Consider the following 16951-nt stretch of genomic DNA (forward strand, 5'->3'; position numbering starts at 1 on the left):
ACCCCTACCCCACCCTCCACCCACCCACCCCCCACCCCCCCACCCCCACCCACACACACACACAGTTCGGCGACCCGTACATCAAGGACACCAACCTGGAAGGAGGGCTCACCGCGCCATCCATTCGCAAGCTGAATGAGGTAGTTTCTTCTGCGCTCACATCGCATCCTTCTCTCCTGGAGACGCTGGTGCCTGGTCTGGCTGCGCCTGCTGCACGGATACAGGCACTGATGGAAGAGTTGGCCAGTGCGGCGGAAATCGATGAGCTCAAGGCGGAGATGGTCGAGTCAAAGTCGCTCGAGGGCATGGATGCCTTTCTTGAGCTGTTCATGGCAAAGATCCGTGCTATTCCTGTCGGTGGTATCCTTGTCATGGGCGGCGGCTGGATGGGCAAGGCATCCGGTCATGCTCTGCTATACGTACTCGAGCGCGAGGCTGACGATGCCTATGCCTTTGTGGCGTGCAACACTGGCGAAGGCATCCAGTACCACCCGTCGCTGGCCGGTGACGACCTGCTCTCGCGCAAGCGCAAGACCGCACTTCGCATTCCGGGCATTCCTGCCGCTGACTTTCTCGATCCGGCATTCTGGTACATGATCTGGAAGCTGCGAGTTACCAACAAGGAAGAGAACTCAGCTGCAGTCTTCTACGAAGTCCTGCTCGCCCATCTTGCTGCAGCTTCGGTCCTCGACCCTGCTGCCAACACCGTGTCCGGCATTGTTGCGGCCGACGCCGGCGGCGCGTCGTCGGGCGACTTTGACGCCGTCCAGCTCTCCGGCACCTGCTACTACAAGTGCATCGTTGCCGCCCTTCACTACCTCAACAAGCGCGCTGGTCTTTCTCGGGTGGCCTCGGACCAGATTGTCCTCTTCGTCCGCCTCGCCTACCTCCTGCAAACAGGCGCCGACCTTGACGATCTCGCCGCCCGGCGCACGGCAGCCGCAGCCTCTCCGCCGTCCGCCCCGCTCCCAGCGCCAAAGCTCGCCTCGCTCGCCCGCAGCCTTGCCTTTAACGACTCGGACGCCCGCATGGTCGCCATGGCCTGTGCTGAGACAGCACGATCTGCCGTCGCGCTCGCCGAGGCCAACGCTGCTACTGCCGAGACGCTCTCCGCAGCCGCGCTCGCTATCGTTCAGGACTGCATTGCAGACGTGACAGCCGCCGCAAACGCCGCCGCAGACGCCGCCGCCGCCGCGCCCGACGACCTTCCACGCCCCGCCACTCCCTCACCAACCCCGACTTCCCCGGTGCTGAGCGGGTCGCTCGAGAGCGCTGCCACGGCACCGCTGCCCTTCACTGGCTTTGCCGCCCTCGCCGACACCCGCGACACGAGTGCCTTTGTCGGCGACACCACTGAAGCCGCGCCCGAACTCTACGTGGACCTCCTTCCGCCTCCCGCCGCGCTCGACTCGCTTCCGGCTGTCCTTGGCGCCATCCACGACCTCGCCGATGCCACGCGCAAGCTCCGGTTTAAGACCTCACACTGCGCCGACTCGCTTGCTGTCTTCCAGATCACCGCCCTCGTCGAACACGTTCTCACTTCGTCATTGCCGATCCCGGGCTCGTCGTCGTCCTCGGTCTGGCCGACGCAGCCGGCTCCTCCGGTCTCGGGCCTCACTCCGGCCTCGCAAGAGGAGGCTCTGCTCGACCTCCGCGACATCGCGCTGCAGTACATGTCGTGCTCGTGGTCGCTCTCGCCCGACCGCGCCCTCGATGCGCACCGTGCCCTCACGATGGGCGGTCTTCTTGCCCTCTTTGATGCGCTCGCACGCCTCTCCCCGGACTCGGCGCCGCCCTCGCCGCTTACCACCCTTCTGGCCGGCGCATCGCAGAGCGGCCACTTTGCCGGCACCGCCCTCGGCATCGACACCAAGTCGTTCACCTCGGCCTCGTTTGCGGCCGCCACCGACGCAGCTTGCCTCTACCGGCCGGCTTTCCTCGCCCTCCGCGCCGCTGTCATCACATACTTTGTCAACCTGCCGCAACAAGTTGCACTGTTTGCTTGGTCGCCCGCCCGGCCAGCTGGACCCTCCTTCCTCCGCCGCATGATGGAGACGCCACAGTACACCCTGACCGAAGACGATGTCACGCTCAAGGTCGTTGCGGAGCTCCTCCACGCCTGCGGTCTCGCGTACACGCTCCCGCCCATGCCGCGCGGCCGCAACCGCGGCGCTACCAACCCCGACGCCATGTCCGACGTTGAGCGCCTCGTCCGCTGGGCCGCCTCGGACTGGTCAGCTCTTCCGGCCTTTGCCGCCCTCCGCGACTTGATCTTCCTCTTCAAGCTCTCACTCGAGCCGCACATGCTCTTCTTCCTCGCCAACGAGCCGCTCGCAGCGCTCCCGGTCTGGCACGCCTCCCACGTCCGCCCCGACTGGCGCTTCTTCTCAGCCAACCAAGAGGGCAACGCTGCCACACTCCGCGTCGCGATCGCCGACCCGCGCCACAACCTCACCCTCGGCGTCGGCTCCGTCCACTCGTTTGCCTCGCTCTCGGTGCTCGCCAACAACGCCTCCGAGGCCGCCATCCTTCACGCCCACACCCTCACCTCGTTCGACGGCACCCTCTCGCCGCAAGAGTCAGAGCGCCTCCTCTCGTTCCTCACCCAGCGGTCGCTCGCCATTCCGCTGATCCTGGAGTTTTTTGCCGCCTCCCGTGTCGGCTATCTCCTCAATCCCTACCTCCAGCAGCTCCTCGAATCGGTTCTTTTCGAGCCCGGGCCATGGACGCCCTCCCTCCACGCTGCCGGTGCCTCCATCGTCGACGTCCCGCTCGCGCCCGATGCCGCTGCCGTCGCCCTCGCCACCCCCATGGGCCGCCTCATGCACGAAGTTCTCTACGCACCTGCATCGCTCCTCCCTCCGCTCCTCGCCCTCCTTCGCGATGCCCTTGGCCTCTGCTCGCAGCACTACGACGGCCCGTTTGTCCCGCTCCTTCTCTACCTCGTCCGCCTCGCCACCCGCGTCCTCTCCTTTGCTGCGGCCGCTGCCGCAGACCCCGACCTGGCCCGCCTCGCCCGCTCCACTGCAGAGGCCATTGCTGCTCAGGCTGCGCTCACCGACTTTCTTGCCACCGCCGTCGTCGATACACTCGCCGGCTACATCGCCGCCGCAGAGGCTGGAGACGACCTCAAAACCTCCACGTCCCTCCACGTCCACATCACCCTTGTGTACGGCGCAGTCCTCCCGGGGCCGCTCGCTCACGCAGACGCTTTCCTCGCCTCCTCGGCTTTTGTCGTCTCATGGCACTCCGAATCGTTTGGTGCCCGCTCGTGGCCGCAGGATATCAACCCGCGCCTTGCCGTGCCCACTGCAGACGTTCCGGTCCACGACACGTTTTTTATCTATGAGCTTGCCCGCCCGCAGCTTGTCGCCGCGGTCGCGACCGCGCCTCAATCGGCCCTTGATGCCACGCTCTCTCGCGTTGTCGCAGCCGCACTCCAGCGCGAGGCCCCGGCGCTTAACGCTACCCCGGCCTGGCGAGGATGGTCTGCCGTCGCAGACAAGCCGCTCCTCTGCACCCACGTTGTCGAGTCGGCCCATCCCTACCCGAACGCCACAGACTACTACGAGACGGTTTCCTTCCCCGGCGCCCCGTACATCACCCTCTATTTTGACCCCAAGACCTCCACTGAGGCCTCCGCGGACTACATCACCATCTACAAGGACGCCTCCTGCACCTCGTACTGGGGCCGCGGCAAGCGCATGTCCGGCTCGCCTGCAAAGGGCTGGCCCGGTGCGGGTGGCGCCCCGCCACTCGTCATCCCCGCCGACTCGTTTGTCTTCCACTTTCATTCAGACGCCACAAAGCCCGACTGGGGCTACCGCCTCATCGCCTCGGCCCCGGTCGCTCCCGCCGCTCTCGCTGCCCTTGTCGATCTCCCGCCTCCGCCCTCGCTATCTCGACAAACCATTCCACCACTCCTAGCCCAGCACGCCCTCGTCGCCACCTCGAACGTTCTCCAAGACGCGTACACATGGCTCGCAGCTGCAACTCCCGCCGATCTTTCCGCTCTTGTAGACGCCGGCTCGTCCGCTGCTGGCGACGACGCCGTCGCTGGCATGTACCGCGACCCCATGTCGGTCGTCGTTGTCAACATCCAGACTGCAGAAGTCTATCTCCGCTCGCGCATGCTCATGCCGGTCCCCATCGATGTCGCCGGTGCGCCTGACTTTACCCGCGTCCTCGGCGACCACGACTCTCTCTTTTGCGCCGTCCTCTCGGCGAACACTTCGGCGCGCACCCTCTCGGTCATGGCGCCCGAGGGCGTCCATACTGTTGTCGCCTGGCGCCCGCTCACCTACGACGCCGCCGCTGCTGCCATGGCTGCCGCCGCCGCATCGGCTGCTGCCTCTGCTCCGGTCGTCCAGCCCTCGCACCCGGCATCCTCCTCGTCCAACACCCAAGCCCGCGCCCCGCTGGGTGGCCTCCCGGACCAGCCGGCCTACAACATGCCGCGCCGGGCGCCCAACGGTGGTCTCGCCTTTAACGGTCGCCTGTACAACGACTACACCCCCGGCTCACTCTCTTGGATCTCGTCAAAGCTGGACGTCCTCGTCGACGACGCCCTCGCCTCGGCAGAAATCGCCGACGTGCCACTCCTCTGGGTCTCGGACGCCGTCACGCCGGCCTCGCTCTACGCCGTCGACTCGCATCTGATCATGTACATGCCGCCATCCGGTGACCTCGAAGCCGCCAAGGGCCATGTCGGCGGCTTTTACGCCATTGTTGCCTCGCCCGCCACCTCCTCGCTCGCTGTCTACGCCCTCGTCGAGCACGGCCGCCGCATGTACCCTCGCTTGTCTACGCCTCTGATGGTCGCCTCGCTCTGGCAGACCTCGAGCCCGACGCCGCCGAGCGTGATGAGCCCTGGCTGCCGGGCACCCGCTACGCTGCGGGCAACCTCTTTGATCTCACCCTCGACAAAAAGGGCCAGCTCATCCCGACTGCCGGTGCCGGCGAGCGGGTCCACGACTTGGTCGGCTCGGTCGTCATCTCCCGGCCCTTCACCCTTCCGCGAGTCGCCACCGCGCTCGCTGCCGCTGCCGATGCGCAGGCGGAGTACTGGGGCCACGCACTCGCCCCTCCCAAGCTCTCGGTCCTCTTTGAGCCGGCGGTCGCCGCCTCCCGCGAGACTTACGTTCCCCCGGCCCTTCTCACCGGCCTTCTCCCCGCCGCTCTTGTGCAAGCTTACCACTTTTGGCGTCCGGCCCCGCGCTTGATCCTTGGCTATCCGGCTCCCGACGCAGCTACACACTGCCCTTCGGCGCCAGGCACTCTGCTTGTAGTCACCCTCTCGCCGCGCATCGCGCTCCCGCTAGCGCCTCATCTCCCGCCGCTGCCGTTCCCGGTTGACCCGAGCTGGACCGCGCCGCGCCTCGCCGCTGCTCTCCTCGCCACCCCGCCCTCGCCCCGCATGCACCCGCCCTCGCTGAGCTCATACATGCCGGTGCTCTCTGTGACGCCTACGGCCGCAACCTCTGCACCTTCTCGGGGGCGCTCTCGTCGACCTCGGCCCTCACCTGGGACGCCGCCGTCGTCCGTATCGCTACTGACGGCGTCGACGCCTCCGACAACGAACGCCCGGTTGCCCCGTGCATCCACACGCTCATTAACGTTGCCGCCGCCCCGCCGTCTTCGCCAGCTGCCGCCACGGCTCGCATCTTCACCCGCATCGAGAACCTCTCCCACGTACTCGTCTGGTCCACCGGCGTCGCCCTGGCACCCACCGATCAGCTCCCGATCTCGCTGGTTGAGCTCCCGCGGCTTCGCACCCGCTTTGCGCTCCGCGCCTCGCAGCCACCGTCCTCGTCGCTTGCCTTTGCCTCGCTCGACTATGACGGGCTCGCCGTCGCCCCACACCCGCGCCCGGCCACGCTCGCTGCCGCCGGACCACTCTCGCATTACCTTGTTCTCGAGGACGCCTCGCGCCAGCAACACCTCATGGTGCCGAATGCACCGCTGCTGCGAGTCAAGATCAAGTCGTGTCCATTTTCGTCAGACATGGCTCTTGCGCGCGACGCCGGCTGGCTTGATGCCGTCGCCACCCGCGTCTACGTCTACCCCATTCACATCTCGGGGGCATATCTCCTCACGCCCTCGCTCTCGGCCGCGTTCTACCTCTTCTACGTCTCGCTCATGACCGTAACTACGCCGCCGCCGCCCGCTTGCTCCCGTCGTGCTCATCAGACATGGCCTTCTCGCCCGAGGAGCGCTGGGTCGTCTCGCTCCTCGCGGCCTCAGTCGACGACAAGCACCCGGACGCCCACGCTCTTCGCCTCCGGTTTGGTCTCATCATCCGCGAGTGCGGTGAGACCGTGCCTTGGGAGTTTGACGACGACGTCTCAGCCTACCTTGCCAAGTACCCGCACGTCTCCTCGCTTGCCCTCGTGCCGCTGGCCGATGAGCGTCGCCTCGTCTCTGACCCGCATCGCATCGCGCTTCTTGACGCCCTCGACGCCGCCGCCACTGCCGGCGAGCTTGCTGTTGTCACCGGCCCGCCGGCCCCGCCTGTCGACGCCGGTAGGCTTTGGTACTCGTTTGCGTCTGCTGTTCCCAACACCCACGCACAGCTCTCGGCTGCGCCCCGTATCCGCATTCGCTACAACAAGCCTGCCTCGCCGCTCGCGCCGCCGGCTGTCTTTCGCGCCCTCGAGGACTTTTTCGACGACACCCTTGACGGCCGCGAGGGATCCGGCTTTGCCTTTCTCTACGATGCATTGGTCGGCGGCCTCGACCTTGGCCTCTGGCTCGATGGCGGCTCGGCTTCGGCTTCCCCGTCATCGCCTCCTGCCACGCCTACCCGGCCGGCTGTCGTCGACGGCCAGCTCGCCTGCCCAGCCTGCACCGTCTACTACCCCGCCGTCGACTCGGCTTGCAACATCTGCGGGACGCCAAACCTACTCGCTGCTGCCGCGCCGTCGTACGCTACAGAAGACCGGCTGGCCCTCTCCCGCCCACAGCGCAACCTCCTCCGCTTTGTCCTTCGCGCCAAGCTTCTTCTCATCACCAACAGCGGTGCCACCGAGTCGGTCCCCGCCCGCGACGCTGTCCTCCTCGCCCTCCTCATCGCTACCGAGGCCATCGTGGCTGACCTGGCTCCTGGCGCCAAAGCCGCTTCACTTCCGGCTCTTCCGCCCGGCCTTGGCGCCGACGACACCGGCCGCGACGTCGCCTCATTCCTCCCGCAGCTGCTGGCCGCCACCGCGCCCGTCGTCTCGTCGCCAACCTGGGCTGCCCGGGCCAGCGCCGCGCCCGTCGCCGACTTTGCCGAGGCCACAACGCTAGTTGTGGATCCCAAGGTCGCCATCCGCGGTCTCGAGCTCGCACCAGACACCGGCGGCTCGGCCATGTCGCTTCTTCATGCCGCATCGCTGCCGGTACATGCCAGCGATGCCTTTGTTGATGCCATTCGGCAACACAGTCTCCTCCTCGCCCCTGACGACCATGCTGCTGCCCTCTCACGTCCGCTAGCTGGCCTCGGTCTCGACGCCTACATCACTCGCATCCCGCTCGCCGCCACCGACCTCCTCAATGCACTCCCCTTTGATCTCTCCTCGGCCGCTGAAGCTTCACTCGTCGCACACAACATGCTCGATCGCATGGCGAGCGACCTTGCCGCTTCGGCATCTGCCGCCACTTCTGCCTCGTCCTGGCACCTTGTCTCCCTCGACGCCCGCCTCCTCTCCGCCATGGACGCCGATGTCGGGACTCCGACCGCCCCCGGCACACCGTCGCCGCGCACCGTCAACGCCGCTCATGCCGATCACCTCCGCACTGCCCTTGCCTCGCTCAAAGACCTTGGTGCCGCCCTCGATGCCTCACGCCTCGCAGACCTCGATGCTATCCGCGCCGGCGTCGCTGCCATCGCCCGCCTCGCCAACGCCGCTTCAAACCCGAGCTCGCTCACTGCCATTGTCTTTGACCTCAAGCAGACCGGTGCCGTCCGCATCCAGCTCTGGTTTGAGCTCGTCGTCGCTGCCCTCCAGGCCAGTGAGCCGGCTCGCTATCTCGCTGCTCTCAACCCGCACCTCGACGCTGCAGACCTCGACGCCCTCCTTGCCATCGCCGCCACCGTCCTTGTCCGGACCGTCCGGCTCGCCCAGACAAACGCCGCTCTGGCTTCACTTGCTACCCTCACCAGCCACATCCACGAGCTCCTCGAGCGTCGTCTTCACACCGGTTGGTCCTTCCTCCGACTGCCGTCGCCCGGCCTCATTGCACACGCTCTTGCTGCCGCCGACTACGACCCAGGCGCGGCACGGTCTGCCGTCGCCGACCTCCTTAACGCGGCTGTGTCGCTCGAGGCAGACCTCGCTGCCAGCCTGAGGCTGTCGGACGAGGTTGCGTCGCGAATGGTGTCCCTTGTCCTCGCTTCGACCAGCTACTCGCTCGACGCTGCTTCCGCCATCCTCGCCACGCCAGCCCGACTCGCGCCCATGGTTGACGCCGCCGCCCGTGGCTGCCTCTACAATGGCGTCCCCCTCAAACTGCCGCCGGCCCACCCAGAGCTGGTGGGCTCGTCCGCCTCGGCCTCCTCGCTCGTTCACCTCGTCGAGCACACTGGCGCCGCGCTAGCGCGCATCCTCGGCGCCAAGCGCGCGTACGTGGACGAAACGACCTCGCTGCCGACGTTTGATCCGCGCTTCCTGGTCTTTGAGTTTTCAGTCGGCTTTATGCTCCGCGCCCGCCAAGTCGAGCTCATCGGTGACTTTGCCGCCGCTGCTGCCCAAGGCTCGTCAAGTGTCCATCAGATGATCATGGGCGCCGGCAAGACCACCGTCATCGGCCCTATGCTCGGCCTCATTCTTGCCAACGGCTCCTCGCTTGTCACCCAGGTTGTTCCTGGTGCCCTTTTGGACATGTCGCGCAACGTCCTCCGCACCGCCTTTTCCAACGTCATGCCCAAGCGCATTTACACCCTCGCCTTTGACCGCTCCTCGCCATCATCCAACTCGATCGACGCCGTCCGCGCTCTGGCCGCCAAGCTGCGCCGTGCCCGTGCCCAGCGCGCACTTGTCGTCACCACTCCCGAGGCTGTCAAGTCGCTCATGCTCAAGTACGTTGATTTGCTTCAGTCGGTTCAGTCGGCCTCGCCGCTCCTCCGCCTTCCGCGCTCCGCCCTCGGCTCGCAGGCCGACAAGGCGTCGGGACTCGCCTCTCAGCTCCGCACGAACGAGCTTCTCGCCGACGAGCTGGCGACCATCATCAAGCTCTGGTCGGCCGACGAGGGTGGTGTTGCCCTCCTCGATGAGGTTGATCTTCTTCTGCACCCGCTCCGCTCAGAGCTTAACTTTCCCATCGGGCCCAAGACCCCCTCCCGCTGGAAGCACTTCGCTGGGACCTCCCGCTCCATCTTCTTGATGCCGTCTTTTTCACCACAACCGGCCGCCTTGCTCTTCCCGGCTTTCGACCCGACCCAGACGCGCTCGCCATCCTTCGCGACCTCGCTGCTGCCGTCCATGCCGGCGTCGACATGCTTGCGCTTCAGACCTCGCCGCATCTTGTCCTCCTCTCGCTCGACTACTATCATGCCTCGCTCCGCCCGCTCTTTGCCGCCTGGGCCAAGGTCTGGCTCCTTGCTGCCGAGCCGGCGCTCCTTGCCGTCGACGCCGACGTTGTGTCCTACCTCGGTGCGCCAACCTTGAGTCCTGGCCTCAAGGCCCGCGTCTCGGCCGCCGCTCCGCCACGTGCGCTCCAGCTGCTCAACCTCGCCCGCTCCTGGGTCGTATCCTTCCTCCCGCATGTCCTCGCCAAGATCTGCCGCGTCCGCTACGGCCTCCTCTCGCCGGCCGACATCGACCGTTGGTCCGCCGCCGAGGGCGCGCCGGTCTCGCTCCCGCTCTCGCGGTCGCTCCTCGCTGTTCCGTTTGTGGGCAAAGACGTGCCATCTCGCTCGGCTGAGTTTGCCCATCCAGAGGTTCTGCTCGGCACCACCATCCTTGCCTACCGCTACGAAGGCCTTCGTAGGCACAACATGCGCACCATCGTCCTCGATCTCAAGGCCCGACTCCTTCAGGAGACCGGTCCGTTTGCGGAGCGTCCGTCGCGCAGGCTCTTTGCTGACTGGCTCGACGCCGCCCGCCTAGCGCTTCCAGACCCGTCGGTCGCGCCAGCGCTCCTCCCGCTGGAGCTCTTCCAGCCGGCCGACCCACGCCAGCTCGACCAGCTTGTTGCCGCCCTTGCCTTTGAGCCGCTTGTTATCCACCACTTTGTCACTGCCCACGTCTTCCCGCAAGTCATGCGCCACCAGGAGCTCAAGCTCCAGGCCTCAGGCGTTGACCTCGGAGGCGACATGCTGTTTGGTGTCCGCCTCGGCTTCTCCGGTACGCCGTCTGATCTCCTCCCTCGCTCGCTTCAGCCGTGCCACTACGAGCCCGGCTCCGAGGCCAAGATCATACGAGTCCTCTCGTCGCCGACAAACGTTTCAGTCTCGCTCCTTGCCGACTGGTCGGTCGACTCGATACTCGCCTCGGTTGCTTGTCCGCAGCCCGGCGACGCTGCTCCGTTCTCCGCCCTCATCGACACGGGCGCCCTCATCACCGGTCTCACCAACGAGCAAGTTGCACGTAAGCTCCTCGCCATTGGACTCGAAGGCTTTGACGTTTGCGTCTTCCTCGATGCCTCGGACCGGAAGATGTGTGTCGACCGGACGCCCGCGCCGCCAGTCCCGCTCAACCGCTCCGGCGTTGCTCTTGGCCGGCGCTTCACCTTTTACGACCAGGTTCACACCACAGGCATGGACATCCGCCAGGCTACCGACGCCCGCGCCGCCGTCACCCTCGGCAAGGACATGACTCTCCGTGACTACTCTCAGGGCTGCTACCGCATGCGCGGCCTGGGCCGCGGCCAGACCTTGCACCTGTTCATTGTTGCTGAAGTGGCTGCCCTTGTCGACGCCGCGCTGCCAGACGCGCCTCCTCTCGCCTCGCACCCGCCTGTCTCTGTTGTTCTCCGCGCTGTCCTCGCGTGGCTCATTACCAATTCGATCGCGTCGGAAAAGCTGCAGCACCTCGCCCTCTGCCAGCAAGAGCTCCATTCGGTCTGGCGGAAGCAGGCGCTCGACTCGCTCCTCACCCTTGCCACCGCGCCGCAGGTTGTCGAGCCCTCGGTCGCGCTCCTCCCGTCGCGGTTCTGGGATCCAGTCACCGACCCTGGGGCCATTGACGCCATTGTCGCCGAGCACTCGCTCCTCACCGACTCGGAGCGCGCTGCCATGGCCGAGTCGACTGCCCGTGAAGCCGCCGGCATTCGCCTCACCGCCATCACCTCGCGCATCGCTTCTAGGAACATCCCACTCCCGGTTGACTTGCGTGTTGTCTTGAGCCAGTGCTCCTCTCCGCAGGAAGCCGTCACTGCTGTTCTCAATCTCCTCGAGGCATGCGGCTACGCGCCGTCCGAGTTTGACGACGACGCAAGTGACGCGAGCGCGGCCAATGTGGCCGTCGATGATGGCGACGGTGATGGGCCAACTCTTGACGAAGTCCGCGCTCCTTTCTCCTGCACGCGCTGCACCATGTTCAACGCCGGCGGCGGACGCTCGTGCGAGGTCTGCAACTCGCCGCGTGACTTTGCCGCCGAGCGCGCCGCCGCCGCCGCTGCTGCTGCCGCCGCCGCTACTGCTGCCGCAATCGAGTCACCGCCGCCGTCGCCGTCATCGGCTGCCTCGCCACTGCAGATCCTTATTCCGCCGTCGCCAATCGGGTCCGGGCCCAAGTCCCCGTTCTCGGCTAGCTCCGGCTCTGGCTCCGAGTCCGGGTTGGCATCTGTGGGTGCCACGCCGTCGCCGGCCCGCCTTGTCGAGTGGCTCAACGTCTGTGTTGAGATCTTCCGTGAGACTCTAGGCACGTTGCAGGTGCCCGATGTGGTTCCCGAGCCGGTCCCGTTCTCGGTCAAGCTCCGCTCGCTTGCCTTTGCCAAGCGGGCGTTCCTCAAGGATCCATCAGCCTCGCTCGACGTGGAGAACGTCATTGCCCATGTCGAGGCCCAGGAGGCCCGCGCTGCCGCAGCAGCAGCAGCCTCTGACATCGACGACACCGCATCTGCCCTCGGATATGATGCAGAGATGGAACAGGAGCAGGAGCAGGAGGAGGAGGCCCAGCAAGAGGTCCAGCAAGAAGAGCAGGTCCATGTCGACTACGCCTCCACCCCGCCCATCGCCACCACCTGGCCCGTCATGGCTCTCGGCTCGCCGAACAGCCTGGTCTCGGCTGTCTTTTACCCGCTTGCTACCTTTGTCCTCCAGGCATCTGTTCCCCCGCTCGCCTTTCCCCCATCCATGCTCCTCTCCGAGAACTACGCCACTGCGCTCCACCGCTCGGACCTGCCGCGTCGGCTTCGCAACATCGACGTCATCGCCGAGTGGACCCTTCCAACCGGCCAGAGTCTTCCCGCTCATCTGCCGTCCGGCGAACCCGTTCAACTCACCCGCTTCTATGTTGCTATCTCACTATCCGAGGCCGCCGCCCTCCGGCGCGTGATTGACGTCGCCGCCGGCAGCAACATTGCTGGCGCCGGCCTTCGACTCGCCTTTGTCACCCCGCGCGGCCCGGTTCTCCTCGGCTCACTCCAGACCTACACCGCGCCGCACCTGGCTGTCGCGCCCGAGCCGCTGTTGCACGTCGAGCCTCTACTCGGCCTAGATCACGCTACGGCTGTCGCTCAGATTTCGGCGGCCGTCGGCAAGTTCACTGTCCTCCTCAACACCGCACGCGTCGCTCCGGCCGAGGTCCCGCTCGCTGCCGCCTCGCTCGCCCGTCTTGAGTTGTTTGTACCCTCGACCTCCGGCTGGGTCGACGACCTTCATGCCGCCGCTCAGGCCTTCCGCTTCTTCGACTGCGCACTCTGGTTCACCGACGAGGAGCTTGTCAAGCTCGCTCGCGCGCTCGGTGCTGCGCCGCCGGCCGCCCGCGCTGCGTTCTTCAGCGCCGTCGTTGGTGCTCGTCGCCGCGACCGCGTCGAGTGGCGTGATACCAAGGTCGCAGGCGTTCTTGCTCAAAATGCGCTCGATGCTGCCGCTCTCTTTGCTCTTCGCGCCACCACCCTCCGTGTCGCCGCGCTCCTCGCTGCTCAGCACGCGTCGGCGCTCGCCGCTTTTCACGCCCTCGATGCCGATTCTGACGGCTGGATCTCGTCGGCAGAGTTTACTCGCCAGCTAAGCTCGCTCGCTGCCGCCGATGTCGAGGCCGCGTTTGCCGCCGCCGACCGCGACGCCGACGGCCTACTCAGCTACCGCGAGTTTGCGTCATACTTTTGGCTCGCTGAGTCCGTCGTCGCCGCGCCGCCTGGCCTCGCTGCCGTTTCCGTCTCGGCCTCGCCGTCGTCCAGTACCTTTTCCGGCCTTGATCTTGTCGCCAGTCCTTCTTCGCATGTGGAGGACCGCCCCGATGCCTCTCCTCAGCGAGGGCATCGCACCCCGTCGTTGGCTGTCATGTCGTACTCGGAGCTCGCGTCAATCGGGACAACCGCGGTTGTGTCGGGCGGTAAGGCCATGATCACCGACGCCTCCCGGATAGTCCTTGGTGAGCTCGAAGTTGTCACCGTCGTGCCTCGCGGCGTTGAGCTCGCTGCTCCTGGCGCGTGGTACTTTGAGGTTGTTGTCGAGGGTGGCTCGTCGGCGCTCGACGCCACCATCAGCCTCGGCCTCGGCACCCAGCAGCTGGCTGTCTCGTCGGCCATGCGCCGCGGAGTGGCCGGGGTAGACTTGCGCTTTGCCGCCCACGACATCGTGGTCGGCGACGTCGTCGGTGGCCTAGTCACCGTCTCGCTCGCTTCTGATGGCGGCGTCGCGGCTGCGCTCACAGTCTTGATTAACGGCGAGCCTCTAACCGAGATTTCCTACGAATCGGGACCGCCGGTCTTCCCAGCTGTCACCCTCGAGTGGCCGGCGCAAGCGAGGGTCAACTTTGGCGGGCATCCGTTTGTGGCCAACCCTCTCCCGCGCGGCGCCGAGCCGCTGCTCAACTTTGCGCATGCGCGCAAAGAGCGGATTCACGTCCTCAACGCCGGAAGTCGGTATGGCTTGCTCAAGCCGACGTCCGGCTCGGCACAGATGACCATCACCGACGACCTGGAGGTCTCGGTCGAGTCTGGCTTCCCGTCGGCTGTCCTCCAGGGCTGCCTCCTCACTACCGGCAAGTGGTACTACGAGGCGACTATTGTCCGCCGCGGGGTGGCGCAGATCGGGTTTGCCGACCTCGAGTTTGTTGGCTCCTCTCGCGACGGAGTCGGCGTCGGTGACGACAAGAACTCGGTCGGCGTTGACTACGAGCGCTGCGTCCTTTGGTACGACGGCCGCAACCCATTTGGCAAGGCCTGGTCGGTCGGCACCGTCGTTGGCGTCGCCGTCGACATGGACGCCAAGACGATCTCGTTCTCGCACAACGGCGACTTTTCCAAGCCGTGTGGTCGCGCCATGACCAACTTTGACTTTGTTGCCGGCCTCGCGCCGGGTGTGACCCTCAACCCGTGCGCCATCCGCCTCAACTGGGGCCACACCCCGCTCGCACATGCCCCGCCGCCTGGCCACTTGTCGGTCGCCGACTGGCTCGAAGCCCACTCGCCGTCGAGCCCGTGTCCGGAAGCCATCGCCAGAGTCGCCACGTCCCGCGTCGCCGCCGCCGCCGCCGCTGCCACCGCCCCAGGCGCCGCTCTCCGGGTCGCCGCCGGTCATGCTGCCCTGGCCATCGACACCGAAGACGCCATCGTCGAATCTGTCTCGCCAGGCTATCCCACCGCGTGGGCTCGTGCGGCTCTGCCGCTCGCTCCGGGCGCCATGTTCGAGGTCACTCTCCTCGAGTTTGGTCCCGAAGCCGTTGCTTCCATCGGCGTCGCCCGGCACGACTTTGTCGGCGATGCCACGTCAGCGCTTGGCGCCTTTGGCGGTGTTGGCCATACCCACACCTCGCGAGCCATCTTCCTGCAGGGTATTTCTGCGGCGTCGCGCTACGTTCCGCCGCTCCACGACTTTGGCAGCCTCTTTGGCACCCGCCCGTCGGCCGGAGCTGTCATCGGCGTCGCGGTCGATCGTGAGCCTGGCGGCGGAACGCAGATCTGGTACGCGCTCAATGGCAAGTGGGTTGCCACTAATGACACCTCGCTCGAGTTTGGTAGCCTCTATCCCGCTATCTCGCTCACGCCCAACGTGGTGGCCCAGTTTAATCTCGGCGGCCGTCCATTCGATCACCCGCGGCCGTAGGCGCGCTGTCGGTGCCCGGGCAAACCACGACCCGCACGCCAAACAGCTGCCACTCGTCAGCCCGCCCTCCGGCGCCAAACGGCAAGTGGCAGATCGGGGTCGAGTCGCGCGCGCTGTTGAGGAGCGGGACGCGGACGGTGTCATCGTCGTTCTCGCTCCCGCGCCGCCGTGACTTGCGCTTCGGTCGGATCCACAGGATCGGGAGCGCCGTGAAGGGCTCCTCCGAGTCGACAAGGCACCCGGCTTCGTCGTCAAGTGTCGCCCCGCGCATAAACAGACCACCCACATACAGACCGCTCTCCGGCGCAGACTCGACAAGATGCGGTGGCATGTCCAGCGCCGAAACCTCGAGCTCCAGATCGGCCGAGCACCGCGTGCTCGCGCCAGCCCCGCTTGGTCCACGCACCACAAGCATTCGTGCAAACAGCGCCCGCGCCGCGAACACCGAGTCCAGGTACACAACCCGCGGAATCCGCTCTGCCGGGGACAGAAGCAGCGGGCCGCGCGCCACTGCGGTGCACCACTCGTCGATCGTGGCCAGTGCCGGTGGAGAGGCTGCAGACCAGGCACGAGGAACCGCGCCAGCCAGAAGCGCCGTCGCCACATCTTGTGCTGCCGGCGAAAAAGGCCACTCCGAGTCGAGCGCTCTTTGCATCGCCTGCAAATCGCGAGCCAGAATCGCGTCCAAGCTTGCGTAACGACGGAACTCGGAGAGCGAAAAGGCTGTCAGCGGCTCGCTTGGGTCCGGCTCACGCACTCGAACCAGCGGGAGGAGCGCGGCTAGTCGCGACGCGATCGGAACGAGCGCGCGCCGCGCATCGTGGTCAACAAGTAGGTTGTGTCTCACGCGGACCCTCTCGCGCTCGCTCTTGACCATGAGCCGCAGCTTGGTGGTGAGCGCGTCGCCACGATCTGTGGCTCGGGACGCAGCCGCAGACGGTGGGAGCCGAAGGATCTCGGGCGTGTCGTGGTGAGGCAGGTTACTAATGACGCCAAAGACCGAGCTGAACCGCGAGAGCAGCGGTACGTCATAGCCGTCGGCAAACCGTCCGCCAGGCTCCAGCCGCGACTGTTGCAAAAACGTCCGCGTCATGGCCCGCAACACGGTCTCGTCGGCTTCGCTTGACACACGTCCACTGTACACCAACATGGCCACGTGCGCCGCAGCCTTGGCATTCGACGAGCCGTAAAAGCCTAGCAGCGCCTTCAGCACCCGCTGCGCAAGCTCCAGATCACTCTCGGCAAAGACGCCTTGCAACGTATTGGCGGCCATCTGTGTTCGCTCGCGCAAGACGGCGTCAAACATCGTGAACGCGTATACCGATCGCTTCCATGCCTCGGGCACCACCGCGTTCTCAAACGCTTCTTTGCCCAGCAGGCGAAACGCCTCGTGCATGCGGGCCCTCACTCCGCGGGCGGGTGCCACTTGCGCCTTGACACACAGCCGCGAGATGCCAAACGGCAGCAGATGGGCAGACTCGGCACCGACCGCCAGCCACAGCCGGAACGTGCTTGCCACCGTCGACATCGCTGCTAGCGCAAGCAGGCGCGACTCAAGCTCCGCCCACCACTGCGGCACAAATTCGAGGTGGACGAGGACTACCCATCCACCGCTTGCTGCCCTACTGGTAATCGCCGCCTCGGCCGCCGCCAGCGTCTCGCCTCCGAGGCCGATGATCGTAACGGCCGATGTCAGGATGCCGACCTCGGCCGCCACGTCGGCCACTCGCGTGCTGACGTCGACCCGCGCCCAGC

The 16951-nt window shown here is 66.3% G+C and overlaps 2 protein-coding genes across 2 annotated transcripts in view; one reads left to right on the forward strand and one right to left on the reverse strand.

Annotated features, from left to right (window-relative positions):
* AMSG_03687 (uncharacterized protein) overlaps positions 1 to 15482 on the forward strand; it is a gene marked incomplete at its 5' end in the record, with an annotated part of 15663 nt that extends 181 nt beyond the window's left edge. The window contains 5 exons of the mRNA XM_013904146.1: positions 66 to 4769; positions 4844 to 5350; positions 5437 to 6144; positions 6210 to 9231; positions 9312 to 15482. Of these exons, the coding sequence (XP_013759600.1) occupies positions 66 to 4769; positions 4844 to 5350; positions 5437 to 6144; positions 6210 to 9231; positions 9312 to 15196 (14826 nt within the window). The 3' untranslated portion in view covers positions 15197 to 15482. The remainder of the gene's footprint in view (positions 1 to 65; positions 4770 to 4843; positions 5351 to 5436; positions 6145 to 6209; positions 9232 to 9311) is intronic.
* The window catches only part of AMSG_03688 (uncharacterized protein), a gene marked incomplete at its 3' end in the record, with an annotated part of 14310 nt that continues 12611 nt past the window's right edge, over positions 15253 to 16951 (reverse strand). Inside the window, exons 4-5 of the mRNA XM_013904147.1 lie at positions 15333 to 16929; positions 15253 to 15309 (exon numbers count right to left, since the gene is read on the reverse strand). Of these exons, the coding sequence (XP_013759601.1) occupies positions 15253 to 15309; positions 15333 to 16929 (1654 nt within the window). The remainder of the gene's footprint in view (positions 15310 to 15332; positions 16930 to 16951) is intronic.

The sequence above is a fragment of the Thecamonas trahens genome (assembly GCF_000142905.1).
Source record: "Thecamonas trahens ATCC 50062 unplaced genomic scaffold supercont1.14, whole genome shotgun sequence".
NCBI lineage: Eukaryota > Apusomonadida > Apusomonadidae > Thecamonas > Thecamonas trahens.